At 41.3% G+C, this 14,896-nt stretch overlaps 1 protein-coding gene across 6 annotated transcripts in view; it reads right to left on the reverse strand.

The window, feature by feature from the left end:
• Positions 1 to 14,896, reverse strand: part of GNAS (GNAS complex locus) — a 172,064-nt gene that overhangs the window by 60,037 nt on the left and 97,131 nt on the right. For all 6 annotated transcript variants that reach the window (XM_081917106.1, XM_081917107.1, XM_081917108.1 and 3 more), the window contains exons 3-4: positions 6,697 to 6,751; positions 6,492 to 6,611 (exon numbers count right to left, since the gene is read on the reverse strand). In XM_081917106.1, the coding sequence (XP_081773232.1) occupies positions 6,492 to 6,611; positions 6,697 to 6,751 (175 nt within the window). The remainder of the gene's footprint in view (positions 1 to 6,491; positions 6,612 to 6,696; positions 6,752 to 14,896) is intronic.

The raw sequence follows: 14,896 nt of genomic DNA on the forward strand, positions 1-14,896 counted from the left end.
TCTCTCTCTCTCTCACACACACACACACACACAGAAAGAGAGAGAGAGAGAGAGAGAGAGAGAGAGAGAGAGAGAGAGAGAGAGAGCGAGACTCACCAGTTCTCACTGGTTACAAGGGATATTCAATTATTACAAAAAGATGTTGCTGTCATTTATTAAACATTTGCATTCCTTATTGTTATTTAGCAAGTCACAGCTAATACAAAACCCAAAGCACTTGACTTCAGGAAGTTTAGTAATCCATTACCATATGTACTCAATCTTTAACTACTTTGCATCACTAAACACCAGAATCATCTAAATAGAAGGTCATGCTGAACACCACAGTGTGTCAGGTACAAATTTATGTTCAGCTTACAATTTTGTGCATTGCTATGTAGTATAAACCACATCCTTACTTAAACCCCAGTATCACAGTGTGCATGCATTTCAAACTCTTCCGTCTCGCTTTGAGGTGGCCTCAAAACTAGTGTACAAAATCCAGGAGGACAGCTCGAGAAACTGAGAGCACGTTATCCAATTCCCACTGTTATGTTTTCTAAAGAAAGTCAGGTTCAGCATTGTGCAAGCTGTCATCAACATGCTTTCAGAGAGGAGGGTATAAGCATGCATTTCACTCAGCTACGGACACAAACACTTCCATGGGTATCTGATAAAACAGTGGTCTGTAATGGCATGTGACTTGCACACTCAACAGAAACCGTATTTGTTGCACACTATATACTGTTTACTTGATTGCTTGAATTTCAGTATACAGTGAAGACATAATCTGCTGTACTGTAAAACTTTACAATACGCTAGGATAAAGGTTATCTCCAACTACTCACTGTATTTGGGAAGAGAAATCTATATAAAGTTATAAAGTCATCAATTTTCTCTGAGGAGAGCTCATTTCAATTAATGTGTACAGGGATTTAAAAGTACAGAGATATTCTTAGGTACCTTACACATAATTAATACACAAGTTCGGTTTTTTCAGTACCAGAGGAATACAACTGATACTTAAATGAGCCCAGGTGAGACTACTGTTTGTATGCTCCAGAGACACACATCAGAGGGCAGCCTGATAGCTGGTACAAGCTGTAGCGGGAATGGCATTATACCACAGCAGCACTGCTGCAAAAATAATGTCTCCTGCCTTGACTCTGCCACCATTTTGTCATCCCCCGACCGGGATTTGGGTCACTGGGGCAGCAGCAAAATATTCCCATACTGTGAATGGTTTTCTTGAGTAGACACTGTGCCTACCAGCTATTAAAAAAAAAAAGAGCTGTTCCAGTTCACCGCAAGCATGGAAGGAAGGAGGCAGTAATCCATAATGTAGCAACTGGGTAAGAGATCATTCCTGTGATAGGTTCTTTTTAGTTTCTTGGTAAGGACATCCATGGGACGCGGGTGGCGCTGTGGGTTAAACCACAGAGCCAAATGGGTTGCCGATCAGAAGGTCGGCGGTTCGAATCCCCGCAACAGGGTGAGCTCCCGTTCTTCGGTCCCTGCTCCTGCCAACCTAGCAGTTTGAAAGCATGTCAAAGTGTAAATAGGCCCCGCTCCGGTGGGAAGGTAAACGGCATTTCAGTGCACTGCCCTGGTTTGCCAGAAGCGGCTTAGTCATGCTGGCCACATGACCCGAAGCTGTTCGCTGGCTCCCTTGGCCAGTAAAGCGAGATGAGCACCGCAACCTCAGAGTTGGTCACGACTGGACCTAATGGTCAGGGGTCCCTTTACCTTTACAACTGTCCCATCAATGCAAGGATCTATGATTGTGAAATGGGGCTTTCTCCCCTCTTTCTCCCCAGTGCCGCCACCAAATTAATTATGGATGGTTAGGGGAAACCAAGAAAAGATTTAAGATATGTATGTAACGGTTAGGGGTCCCTCTACCTTTAAGGACATCCATCAGAGGCAACAAACTGCCCAACAGCTGATATTACTCTGCCAAACCCTTACATGCATGCAGGAGGAAGCGACATTCATTCTAACCTGGAAATGGGTAGTGCCAACTGGACTTGCTAATTAATTTCTAACTACTGAAGATTATTAACCACGACTTCCTGTGAAGCTCTTGCCCAGTTGGAAGACTCTGCCTCTGGTCTCTATCAGTTATGCAGTGGTGGCAAAGCTATCAGAAGTTTCTTGTCAGAAAGCCAGGTGGTAGCAATTTGTGGGTTACAAATGCCAACCGCTGAACTTCCTTGCGAACAAAAAAAGTGTGAGAAAAATTGTTCCAAATATTTCACGTGGCTGCTTCCAGAAACAGTTCTGTAGCACAGCTATATAGCAAAGTTAACCAACAGCAGGAACTTCAAAACGGTTAATACGATTAGAATTAAGTGAACTATGCAACCTTATCACAGGAATCCACATTAACGTCATTATATTTCCTAACTAAAAGCACATGAAAATGCATTTCATGGTAAAAAGATACAAGATTAGTAGGCAGGAAGCAAAATCCTGTATCTTCAGCTGCTTTTGGCATATATAGAAAATGGTGCAAATACTAAGGCAAAGTTCAATTTTAATTCTGAAATAGGGCTCAAATGAAATATTACTGGAGGTATGCAACTAGGACTGAATATTAAATACTGACTCAGAACTAATGCAATGGCCAGTATCTCTTGCATCTCTCTCTGTTGCTATTTTATCACAGTTGTTGGTTACCTTTTTTCTTGCCTTTCCTCTGAGGAGCGTGAGGCAATCTCCAGTCCTCCTCTTCCATTTTATTCTCACAACCCAAGTTAGCAGGGTTGCCATATTTTGAACTATGGATTGCTATGATGGCTCTGCCCATGAAAAAGAGGATGAGTCTGGAAAAAGAGGACACATGGCAACCCTAGGAAGACAGTGACTGGACAAGTGGAACTTCATGGCTGAGTGGGGATTTGAACCTTCCTATCCCAGGTCCTAGTATGGCACTCTAATTTTATTGGAACTACAGCAAGCCAAACATCCAGCCGTATGAAAGCAAAATTCAAATTATGCAGTAACACTTAGGATAAAAAGCCTGATAAATAACAAACAGTGCCAGTAACTAAGACTGGGGTATCTTGGTAAGCAGCATCTGTCTAGAAAGCCCTCATCATCATTTCTGGAAGCCAAGTTACAGAGCTCAGATGGAATGCACACATGCTCACTCACTTTCATGAATACTGGCTGCATATTCCTGTAAAGCACATTCAAACTACAATCTGGGTTGCTAGGAACGGCAACTGTGTCAAGGATAAACTACAGAGCCCAGGATTCTCTGAGGGAGAGAATGTGCTTCGAATGTGCTTTAATAGGCACAATATGTACAAGGTCACTTTCTTAGCCAGTGCATATGCCTGTAACCCTTTTATCAAACACTGGCCTCTCCAAAAGACAGCAGTATGCTGTTCACAGGCTTACCCTACAATAAGGAAGTACTGAGTATCGAGTAGCCTTCATGCAAGTCCTTAAAAGGTCCTTTGTGCTGCTAGTGTTCTGGAAATCACAGGTTCTTTTAAAATATAAGACAAATTTCTTGTTTCTAACTCTGAAGGTGGCAGAAAAGATGGTGCATTCAATGGTTCCAAAGTATTCTTCAGAGCAAAATAAGCAGTATCTTTGGGGAAAGTTGCCATTAAAAGATCATTAAGGCTGCACTTATTTATTTATTTATTGCTGATCTGAGCTAAAGTGAATGCAAGTAAATTCTGCTCGTGGTGATCTATGCTTGTTGTGGTGAACAAGCACTCTAAATCATTCAGTGATGCAAGATCAAAATGAGAGCTTTCACTTAGTGAGAATTATTCAGATGGTCTCTTTAGCAAAAGTAGTGGAGTAGGAGAACTGAAAATGATGCCAAAATATTTCGCATCTGGTAACCAATGCAAGCCTCTGGTTTCAGATAGTACATGGGTAAAGGTAAAGGGACCCCTGACCATTAGGTCCAGTCACTGACGACTCTGGGGTTGCAGCGCTCATTTCGCTTTATTGGCCGCGGGAGCCGGCGTACAGCTTCACTGAACGATTTAGAGTGCTTGTTCGCCACAACAAGCATAGATCACCACGAGCAGAATGTGGCCAGCATGACTAAACCGCTTCTGGCGAACAAGAGCAGCGCACGGAAACACCGTTTACCTTCCCGCCAGAGTGGTACCTATTTATCTATTTGCACTTTGAGGTGCTTTCAAACTGCTAGGTTGGCAGGAGCAGGGACTGAGCAACGGGACCTCACCCCGTTGCGGGGATTTGAACCGCTGACCTTCTGATCGGCAAGCCCAAGAGGCTCTGTGGTTTAACTCACAGTGCCACCCGCGTCCTACATGAGTCTAAAAAGCCCGGGTCACAGATTTTCACAGCCCTCTAGTTGCTTTGGGGGCTCATTTACCAGAAGTAATATATTTAGTGGTGACGCGGGTAGTGCTGTGGTCTAAACCACTGAGCCTCTTGGGCTTGCTGATCAGAAGGTCGACGGTTCGAATCCCTGCGACGCGGTGAGCTCCCGTTGCTCGGTCCCAGCTCTTGCCAACCTAGCAATTCGAAAGCACACCAAAAAAAGTGTGAGTAGATAAAGAGGTACCGCTCCGTTAGGAAGGTAAATGGCATTTCCTTGTGCTGCTCTGGTTTCGGTGTTCCATTGCGCCAGAAGCGGCTTAGTCATGCTAGCCACATGACCTGGAAAAACTGTCTGCAGAAAAACGCCGGTTTCCTCGGCCTGTAAAGCGAGATGAGCGCCACAACTCCAGAGTCATCTGCGACTGGACTTAACTGTCAGGAGTCCTTTACCTTTTTAAAATGTATTTAGTATTAACTCTAGAAGTGTATACTTGATTCTGACTGAACTGGGCAATGGCTGGGGAAACCCAGCCAGATGGGCAGGGTACAAATAATAAAATTTTTATTATTACTATTAAACTAAGCCTCCTAGACCACAGCCACTAGAGGGCCAGGAAAATTTGTGTCCCGGGCTCTGCTAAGCCCGCTAAGCCGCTAATAGCGCTAATCCACTAATGGGCTTGCTTTGCAAGACGAAAAAACCGCAAGTCGAAGACTCGCGGAACGGATTCTTTTCGTCTTGCGAGGCACCACTGTATTGAGTTACAAATTGACACTTGTTTTAACTATGGTTTCACAATAACTCAGAAGGAAACAACTTTCCTTAACCATGGTTTGTTTGGCGTCCTAATACTCACCAAGCTACACTGGCACAAGCAGCTGAAAAATCCCAAAACTGTTCACCAGACTGTCCCCCCCCCCAAAGATGTCCTCACTCTTAAATCTGCCTGACAACAAACTCTCTCTTCTCCATTTTCCCAATTCCTCCATGACAAGTTGCCCCTCACAAGTTAGACCCAGTTGCTCTACAAGGAGAGGGGGAAATTGTTAATGATCATTTATGTCAACTGACTAATTCATATACACTTGGCTATCCTGACTGCTAAACCTTCTTACAGCAAAAATAATTAACTCTTCACAGGAACAAAACACCGATCTTTCAATACAACACAAAAAGATACTAGCAGAAAACCTGTAAAAGTCAATTACTCCATTAGAGCAGTAGAATAGAGCTAAGGAATTTGATTATTGAGAGTACACTTGATGTTTCTGTGATGCGGGTGGGGTGGGGGGAAATTAGCTTGACTCAGGGCATAACAGGAATGGCTGAAAACTTATGAGAAGATTTCCCTGGCCTGTTTGCACAACCAGGAGCTAGTAACAAGGTGAGGCAATGCCAGTACAGGATGTCAGGCAGGCAGCAAAGAGTAGGCAGGAGTAACTAAGCTTTGGAGAAGCAAACTATGGTTTGTTTGCTCGTCTAGGAGACAGCAAGCTACAGCTTAAGAGTTATGTACAAACACAGCCAATATTTTAAACTGCTTTACAATAATAACAACATATGATAGCTGAACTTAGGTCCAGTTTCAAATCTCAGCTTATCCATGGATTTCTTGAGCAGCTCTAAACATGTCCCTAACTCTGAGTCCGCAGCATAAGATTTCATCAATTTAGTTGCCTATTTCTCAATACTAAGTGTATACGCGAAATAAGTATTTCAAACTACTACTACTAAGAAAATCAGCACCTGTCACTTGGTGTTTACAAAACCAAGGGCCACAGAGAAATCGACTAGGATTTTGCCTGATTGCATTTACTGCGTATTAACGGCATGGCCCATCCACTTTAAATGTACTCCTGAACTTCATTTACCATACTTTTAACTCTACTGGAGACAAAATATATATATATTGCACTTCACTTTCAAATGTCCAACCAACACCGCCCTGACTATAGGCTGATGATGATTTCTATAAGTATACAGAAGGGAAAGTAGCTCATATGATGCCTCAACACTGTTATATCAGTAACTTGGCCAACCGACGCATTAATATTTGGGATCATAATAGAGAACTATATGCTTTGGGAAACTCACTTCACTGCACTCTATCCTTGCAAGAAATCAGCACTGATAAGAAATGAAAACTAAAAACCAATGCAACGTAAACCTGTTGCATATAAGAATTTATACTTACTGGTGGGAAGTCAAAATCTATCTGGCTTGCTAAGTTTAATATATAGTCAATTCGAAACTGATTCTCTGGATTGGCTAGTTCAACTGGAGGTGCCAGGTTTCCCATTGCTGTCACTATTGTCTGTAGGAAAAGAGATAAAATGTTATCAGAAAGTGACGGGTTAAAATTTTAGTTCAAAGCAACCAGGAAAAGCTTGTAGACTTACCTCTATAGCTTCTTTAATATTGTTTTTAATATCCTGAATTTTCATTTTTTTCTCCCTGTAACCAAGAAAATAACAAATTAAATTTCTAGATCATGGAGAGATAGCTTTGAAGAGGAAAACAAAAGTCAAAGAACTTCTATCAAGAAAAATAATCTTCAATAAATCATCTAGCCAGCCAGCTGCTAGACACCAAATCTAAGTTTGGCGGGGAGCGGGATATAAAAGAGTTGAGGAATGGATTCTGATTTCAAACGCATGTTTCTTGTAATATATCTGAAACAACCTAACAAAGTTGCATTGTCTTAAGATTAAGGAAATCACTTACACTGCTTTGGGTATCAGAAACTCCAGGGATAAGTTCCTAAACAGGGACTCCACAGTTGTTCAACTGACAAAAATACACACATTGGCCTAGTTCACATGTAAGCCAAACTATGACAGAGTGTGAATGAGTAAATGTGCTGGTGGTTATTTAGAAAATTGCAGCTGCTTCACTTTGCCCCTGATGCTGCTGCTGAGCTGCCAGGAGCTTAAGACAAAATTTGGTGTGTGCCAACCTGAGCTCATGGTCTGTCTCACCCCAAGTCAATGAAGGGCATTTGTTCTTGACATATTGCTCCTAGTTTGTTTGGGGGAGACAAAACATGAACCTGGGTTTGCACGTAATGCTAAGCCAAACCATGGTTTAGCTCAGGGTGGTCCAACACGCGGCCCATGAACTGCAAGTTCCAAAGGAAAGTCGCTCCTCGCAACAGCCATTCTCTTCCATTTTCATCTTCATGTTCTTTCTACAAATCCAATTGAAAGGGGCGACACTGGCTACGTGGGATTGGTCCCACAGAGGAAATCCTGTCTCTCAATTGGTTTGTGCTGGGGTGGCAACTAACGGGTGAGAAGAGTGGGTGGCTCCTTGATGGGCGGAGGCAAGCAGAGATTGGCTAAGGCCTGGGCAGTGGGGACTGGGGGGGGGGATTTTCCATAAGCATCCCAGTTATGCAGCACAAGCATTGGTTTTCCATACAACTCCCCTCCGAGTAAGAGAAAAAATTCTCTCAATCTTGTAGGAGAGTTTGGGACAGAGAAAATTATCACTGGCTCGCACACAGACAGATGAAAAGTTTCTTCATGTAGTCAGGCAGGCTTTTTGAGATCATTTCTGATTGTACCAATGCAAAATTACTGTATACAGTAAGAAGCTACAAATAATTATTGCCAGCAATAAAATATCAGGAGCAAATAAAAATGCGCTCTGCTCTAAACATTTCTGCTACGGTAGCTTGCAGGAGTAAAAAAGGTGTGTAGAAATACTTCTCTTCAAATATTCACATTCCAAAAAGTGAAACCAAAAGGTTATTCTGCGACTAGATTTCCTGAGTCTATAGAAGTATCTGAGTATGGGATGAAGGCATCTTAAACCTAGTGCACATTCATGGAAGTGCACACAAATGGATACTAAAGATGTCTAGAGCATGATATGGCACATCACATTTGCTTTGAATTATTAAGAATGAACATGTATTATAGAACTCTTGGGTGTTTCCTAGTACAACATTCTTTTGGATCCTGTGATCAATCCAGACTGTGGCTGGATTATTCTTAAAAAAAAAGAATAGCCAGTGTATTGCTTTGCCTATTGCCCTCACAATACTAAAACAGAATGGAGAGCCCTTCAGCCCCAACCAGAATAGCCTATGATAGGTGATGATGGGAGCTGTAATCTAGCCACGCGTTCCCCATTCCTGGATTAAATGTTACTGACTTGTATTTATTTTATAATTAGAATCAGTTCCTTTCACGATTCAATTTTTTTAAAAAAAATATATGGTCAAAATACTAACTCACTTAACTTCAGAAGCCAGGTTATTGCACTGTAAAGGAGTTTAATGGCAATGTACGATGGCAAGGAGGATACTTCCATGAAAGAATACGGGTGTCAAAAGTACTGAAAGGTGTTCCTATTCCACCTTACTTTTAATCAAACTAGTGCACAGACTGCAGGAAACAGTTTAACAAACACAAGTGCAAGACTGATAAAATTTACTTATGTAATGGGAATTGGGGTTGCTTGTGCGTAAGCCACAAACTGCTCCAAGCTGGTTGTATGGCTAAACCTTTCCCTGGCTTGACAGCCCTTACCACGCGGCTGTCTCAGTCACTGGCAGTATCCGTCAGTGGGCGTTTCCTGAACTTCTTCCAACATAAAAATTCCTTGACCCCAAGTCTCCTCCTAGCTTCTCTGCGCGGAAGCTTTCTGCGCAGCGTAGGCGTGCCAAGCGGAGGTCCTGTGCTCTCCCCGCTGATCTCACTGGAAGAGTCTCGGAGCCTTCCCTCCGAAGTACTCTCAGCCTCCCCTTTCTTCCTGGTGTCACCTTGATTTCCTTCCCCAGCGGAAGCTCTCCCTCTCTCCTTGCTAGTTCCCTCTCTGGCATCATTGGGGAGCCTTACCTCTCCTCTTGGCTCCGATGGCAGTTCCCTGACAACTTACATTCACACTAATGAGTGTGTGCAACCACTTTCTGGAGGAAAGAAAAACCCATCTGCAGCTTCAAAAGTGGAAAAGCTAAGAACTAAAGAACTTGCACTGACACACAAATGCTATAAGATCTGGTGAAATCCTAAATACCTAAGCCTAGTACATTCTGTTCCCAGAGTGTCCATTCAGATGCCTCTGGGAAGTCCACCAGCAGGACACGAGTGCAACATGAGTTCCCCAGCTACTGAAAAGGCATATTCTTTTGCAAACTGAATCTGTATAGTATGTACCTAGGCCAAAAACTAGCTGCCTAACTCTTAAGCCTCCAGCTGCTGCATTATCATGGAAGAGCTGCAACTATTGTTATTGAGGCGGAGGAAGAACCAGACCTACAGAGATGTCAATCATCACAACTAGGGTGAAGGAAGCAGAAGGCAACATGGCACAAAGATAGCCATTATATACAGTGAAAGAAGCTGAACTCACAAGTAGATTAGACGAAATATGCATATATCTGGTTACCCTTGTCACCTTGAAAACACTAAAATTCAGGACCAAAATTGCACTCTGGAGACACCATGTCATTATGAAAGAGGAAATACTTGCTGTCATCCCCCAAAGCTAATAAGTGTTCTACACAGTAGACATTCTTTAGGTGGTTGGGAATTCCCATAAAAAGTAGGGATTGTATGGAGTCTTTAGGCCTAGACTGCTTCCTTCCAAGGCACCCCTCTATCAGGAGCTCCTTATTGTTTTACTTTGGGTTCAGCATTTAGCTTAATGGTAATTCAACTCTTTAGTTTAGAAACATATTTTGCCCTGATTATTAAGCACCCTCTTTTCTGCTGATCTATTACAAAGAGTATTTCCCAGTACTTAAAGTGATGGCTCTTAATTCAGAACATAATGCTAACTCTCCTGACAAATCCAGGGGAGTAAGCAAACATGTTCAATATTATCATCTGAAGGCTAAAACGTTCTTAATATTAAAGTATCATTTATCTGAACTAACCTTGGTTTACAAGCTTGTAGTTCATCTGGAGAGAGCTTAACCTCAAGTCCAGATTTGAATGACATGCTGAGCATAGTACAGCGGTAAGTGGGAGCAAAGCTGCTGTGTACTCCTTCTAAGCCAAAGTTCTGCTTAATGGGATGTATTATTGTGTGATCTGTTCAGTATTATGGATTAAAACCATTGTTCTACAAAAGCCACTCTGCATCTCCCTATAGACCTCAGTGCATGATACCCACCAATCCAAAAACATCAAGAGAGCAACCCTATAACCTGAGAGTAATCCTCACTGAACTCAGTCAGACTTACTTCTAAGTAGACATATACAGGATTATGCTGTTAATTATGCTTTTCCTTCACCACCGTGGTCCCAATAATATTCCTATTAATTGACAATGGTCTGTTTTGAAGCCTATACACCTTGATTATATAACAGATCTATTATTTTGTAGTCACTTTTATGCTTAAACATAACCCTTTGAGAAGCATACATTCTCCTTAGTGTGGCTAGAAAGAAAAGTCAATACAACATTCCACACCAGCCAAAAGACGTTATGTGCAGTACCTGTCAAAATTAAAAAGGTTTTCCGGCTGCTCTTTCTTAGTTTGCTGAATTTATGAAACTATTCTCCACTTTCTTAACCCATTTGAAAGAAAGTAATTTTAATTGTGCTCTCCCAACTTTCATTTACTTCATTGGATTTAGCACATCAAATCATACCTAAAGACCTTGGCCCTCATATGAGGCTAAGACTTGGTCTGAGCCTACAACAGTCTAGTAATGGAATAAACTGCCTTGCAGTGCAAGTTTTAATGAAGGACTTTGTTGGACAACTAAAAATTCTATTGTAATGAAGACACCAGTAATTTTTCTAGTCGGTAATGCTATCCTATGGATGTGAAGCTTGCCCAATACACAGTGCAAAGAGGCATGCTCAAAAACAGCTGTGTGCTTTTTGAACCCCAATTATTATTAATAACGAGTGCATAACACTAGGTGCAAATCTATCCAACAATTCACTACCTACACCCTTGCTATGATGAGTAGTATAAACTCTCAAAAGCAGGAATGCCTAATGTGTGGCACTCTAACTCCAGCCAGCATTGTCAATGGTTAAGGATAATAGGAGCATTAAGGTGGCTCAATTCAAGGCATGTACGACACAAAAAGCAGCAGTTACATGGAGCCAGTGGTGATTCTTGAGCAGTGTCATACGCTCCCAGCTATTACCTGGCCCTGTTAGGAGACTTTGCATCCAAAGATATGTAACAAAGTTCAAATGTTTAGTGGACTTCCAAGTTACTGATAAGCCAATTAAGTGATGATGTATTTCAAAGTGGTGCAAAATTCCTACAATTGACAAGCTGCTAGGTAGTCATCATTGTCTTTAACACAGGAGCACTCAAGTCCCTATTTCTGTCTGTGTTACCATGGCCCTATGGCATGTTCAGTAAACAAAGAGTCTTATTACAGCAATGAACGTATAACTTCATTTTGTAATATTTACTAAGTGTACATTTTTCCATGACAATGATGCCCCATGTTTCCTACATCAAGAGTTCAACCAATAACCTGTCCAAATCAGTAACAATGATAAATTGAACTACTTTATACAAGTGTAGAAAATCTTTAGTTGCTGACTTAAGCAATGTACAACCGAGGAAACACTGGTTGAAATTCAACGTAGCACTAAGTGGGGTGTGAGTTTGTGAAACGAACTCTGCTCACAAAACAGAATCTTCCCCATTCTTCTTCCCTTGTGCGTTCCCCCAAACCTGCTTTGGGCTTCCCCTCAACCATTTATAGCAGATTTTGAGGGCATGGAGGTGCAGTGTAGGAGATGGAGTCCTTTTATGTAAGTGGACCTTATCCTGCTCAAGCAGTAACTTAGTTGAATCTTACTATTCTTAAAATTATTACTGTTCAAAAACATTGCCAGATTGTGCTTCCATCCTTCTAAATTAGAAAGGGACCATTAAGATAAAATGTTTTAAAATATAAAGTTTATTCTTTTTAAGTCACCAACATCTCTTTTTCCACAAAGCATTTAAGGGTGGCTACAGACACACAAGGCTTGTGGTTTGCCCCAATTTGAGCAGAAATACAAAACTTGATATACAGTTCAGAAGAAATCTGTTCCTCAGGTTTTAAGGGGGAAAGAGGGCATGCACAGCACTGCTTAGCAGAGCTTTGTGATAATCCAAACCCAACCCTTCCTGAAAAACAAATTTTCAACTTTTAAAATTTATTTTGCTGGTCTTGTTTTTTTAAAAAAGGCTGAACATTTGATCAGAGAAATATGCAAGGTACTTTAAAAGTAACAACAGACAGCCCAACTTATTGATTGGGAGGGGGTTAGAAAGGAGGGGAGTTCATCTAAAAGCAGAAAACCTGGCACTGTCCATGGACACAGCTGTATGTATCTTAGAAGCTGCTTGATTTTAATACTAGGCAAAATGGCAAGAAATGAACTATAAGAGTCACATTTATCCAGTACTGTAGTTTATATTCTTATCTCAGACATTTCCATACACTTTTATGTATCACTCAATCTTTCTTTAATTCAAGTTCTGAGGTGCAGCCACATAAACTTATTTTAAACACTTTCCAAAGAATGCTTTGACCCAACTGAGCCCTAGAATAAACTTCAATTCCACTGGGACCATGCAAGTTGTTACAATTGTGATCAGACTCTTGTTTTGACTGTTTTAGAAGGACTAAAAAGAAGCCTTCGTCAGTTTGTCAGGAAGGTCACTGAAGTTTCTTTGAGACACCAGAGAAAAACAAGTTACAATTCCAAATAGCTTCAAAAAAGAAGTTGCATTTAAGCTGTGTCAAAGATCACAGCATTAAAACTTCCTTGATATCCAAGAGTCAAAATCAAGATAAATGCATGTTTGCTTTAAGAGCTTTTTATCATGAAAATTCTAAAAACCTGCTGCGTCTGATAAAACTATTCCCAAGAGGGAAGCTGAAATCAAATCCCATTAACTGTCATACTGGAAGTGAAATGTCCCACACCTCAACAATGATCCATTTAAAACAGGGATGAGGAAAGTTTTCAGTCCAATGGCCACATTCCCTTCTGAGAGCCACATGCCCGCGGTAGGTGAGGCCAAAGACAAATGTGGGCAGAGCAACAAATCTAAGTTTTACTTTTGTATAAGCTTTTGGACTGCAAGAAGATCAAACCTCTCCATTCTTAAGGAAATCAGCCCTGAGTGCTCACTGGAAGGACAGATCCTGAAGCTGAGACTCCAATACTTTGGCCACCTCATGAGAAGAGAAGACTCCCTGGAAAATACCCTGATGTTGGGAAAGATAGAAGGCACAAGGAGAAGGGGGTGACAGAGGACGAGATGGTTGGACAGTGTTCTCAAGGCTACCAGCATGAGTTTGACCAAACTGCAGGTGGCAGTGGAAGACAGAAGTGCTTGGCGTGCTCTGGTCCATGGGGTCACAAAGTCGGACATGACTAAACGACTAAACAACAAGAAAGCTAATTTCTACACACACCATTCTATTCTTCATGCAGTCAAGCAAAAGGCATTATTTGAGCTTAAGGACGTGTGCCAGCCTAGTAAAAAGACTTTAGGGTGTCTCTAGGAGAATCTCAAGAGTCTCAAGCCTTGGAAGCATTGAAAGGCTATATTCAGCTCCTAAGTCTGAAGTTCCCTACCCCTGAGAAGTTATGGTGTTCAGCAACACATACACACAGAAACATGCAGCATGCTCATTTCTTTTTCACCCTGTTGAGAGCCCCAAAATAGAGTTCATCTGTGGACATTGTTTTAGAACACGAAATGCAGTAATTTGTAGACAACAATTTGAGTGTGTCAAGCACTTCAAAATTCTTAATTCACCCTTTTAACATCCTGGTCGGGATATAAAAGTATGCCTCTCCCAGCCCCTTACCTTAACTACAGTTCATGCTGAACAAGGTTCCCATTTTAACCAAGGTTTGAAACCAAGGTTTTAAAGACTTGTGCCTGGAGCAAACCAACAGGTTTAGCATACGTCATGGCTTAATGGCTATGAAATCCATTAATGTGTCCTCCACTACTCTGGTCCTATTGCAGAGATCCTCTTGTGTTAGAACAATGATCCTATCAATCAGGTATGAATCAATCAGGTATGAATTCTATGTTAATCTTCTCAATGAGGGGCAGAAAGAGTTGAATATGTGTCACCGTCACTTAAAATAAATGCATACAAGGTTGAAAAATTGTACAAGTTATGACTGATAAAAATCACTGAAGTTACAGAACCTACACCTCTTGCTCCCAGTCATCCTGCCCTTACAATATGGTTCCTTTCCAAATCCTAGCTCAAACAAACCTGTCATAGATTCACGTAGGTAGCCATGTTGGTCTGACTGAGTCAAAATAAAAAAATTAAAAAATTGAGACCAACTAAGTTTGTTCTGGGTATAAGCTTTCGTGTGCTTAGTTGGTCTCTAAGGTGCTGGACAATTTTTAAATTAATTAATTTATTTATTTAAACCTGTCATATAATCTTAACTCTCATTTTTTCAAGTACAATTTATGGGACAAAAGAAGTGGGCATACAGGCCTACTTTGCTTTAAAACAACCAACAAAATGGTTTGCAAAATGTATTACATTCTGAAATACAAAGAGCTAGGTGCCACCATGTCTTCACTCTGGTAAATATCAGGTGAGCGAGAGACAGACCCAGTTCCCACGTAATACTAAG

Source organism: Podarcis melisellensis (assembly GCF_964234715.1).
Source record: "Podarcis melisellensis genome assembly, chromosome: 6".
Lineage (NCBI taxonomy): Eukaryota > Metazoa > Chordata > Lepidosauria > Squamata > Lacertidae > Podarcis > Podarcis melisellensis.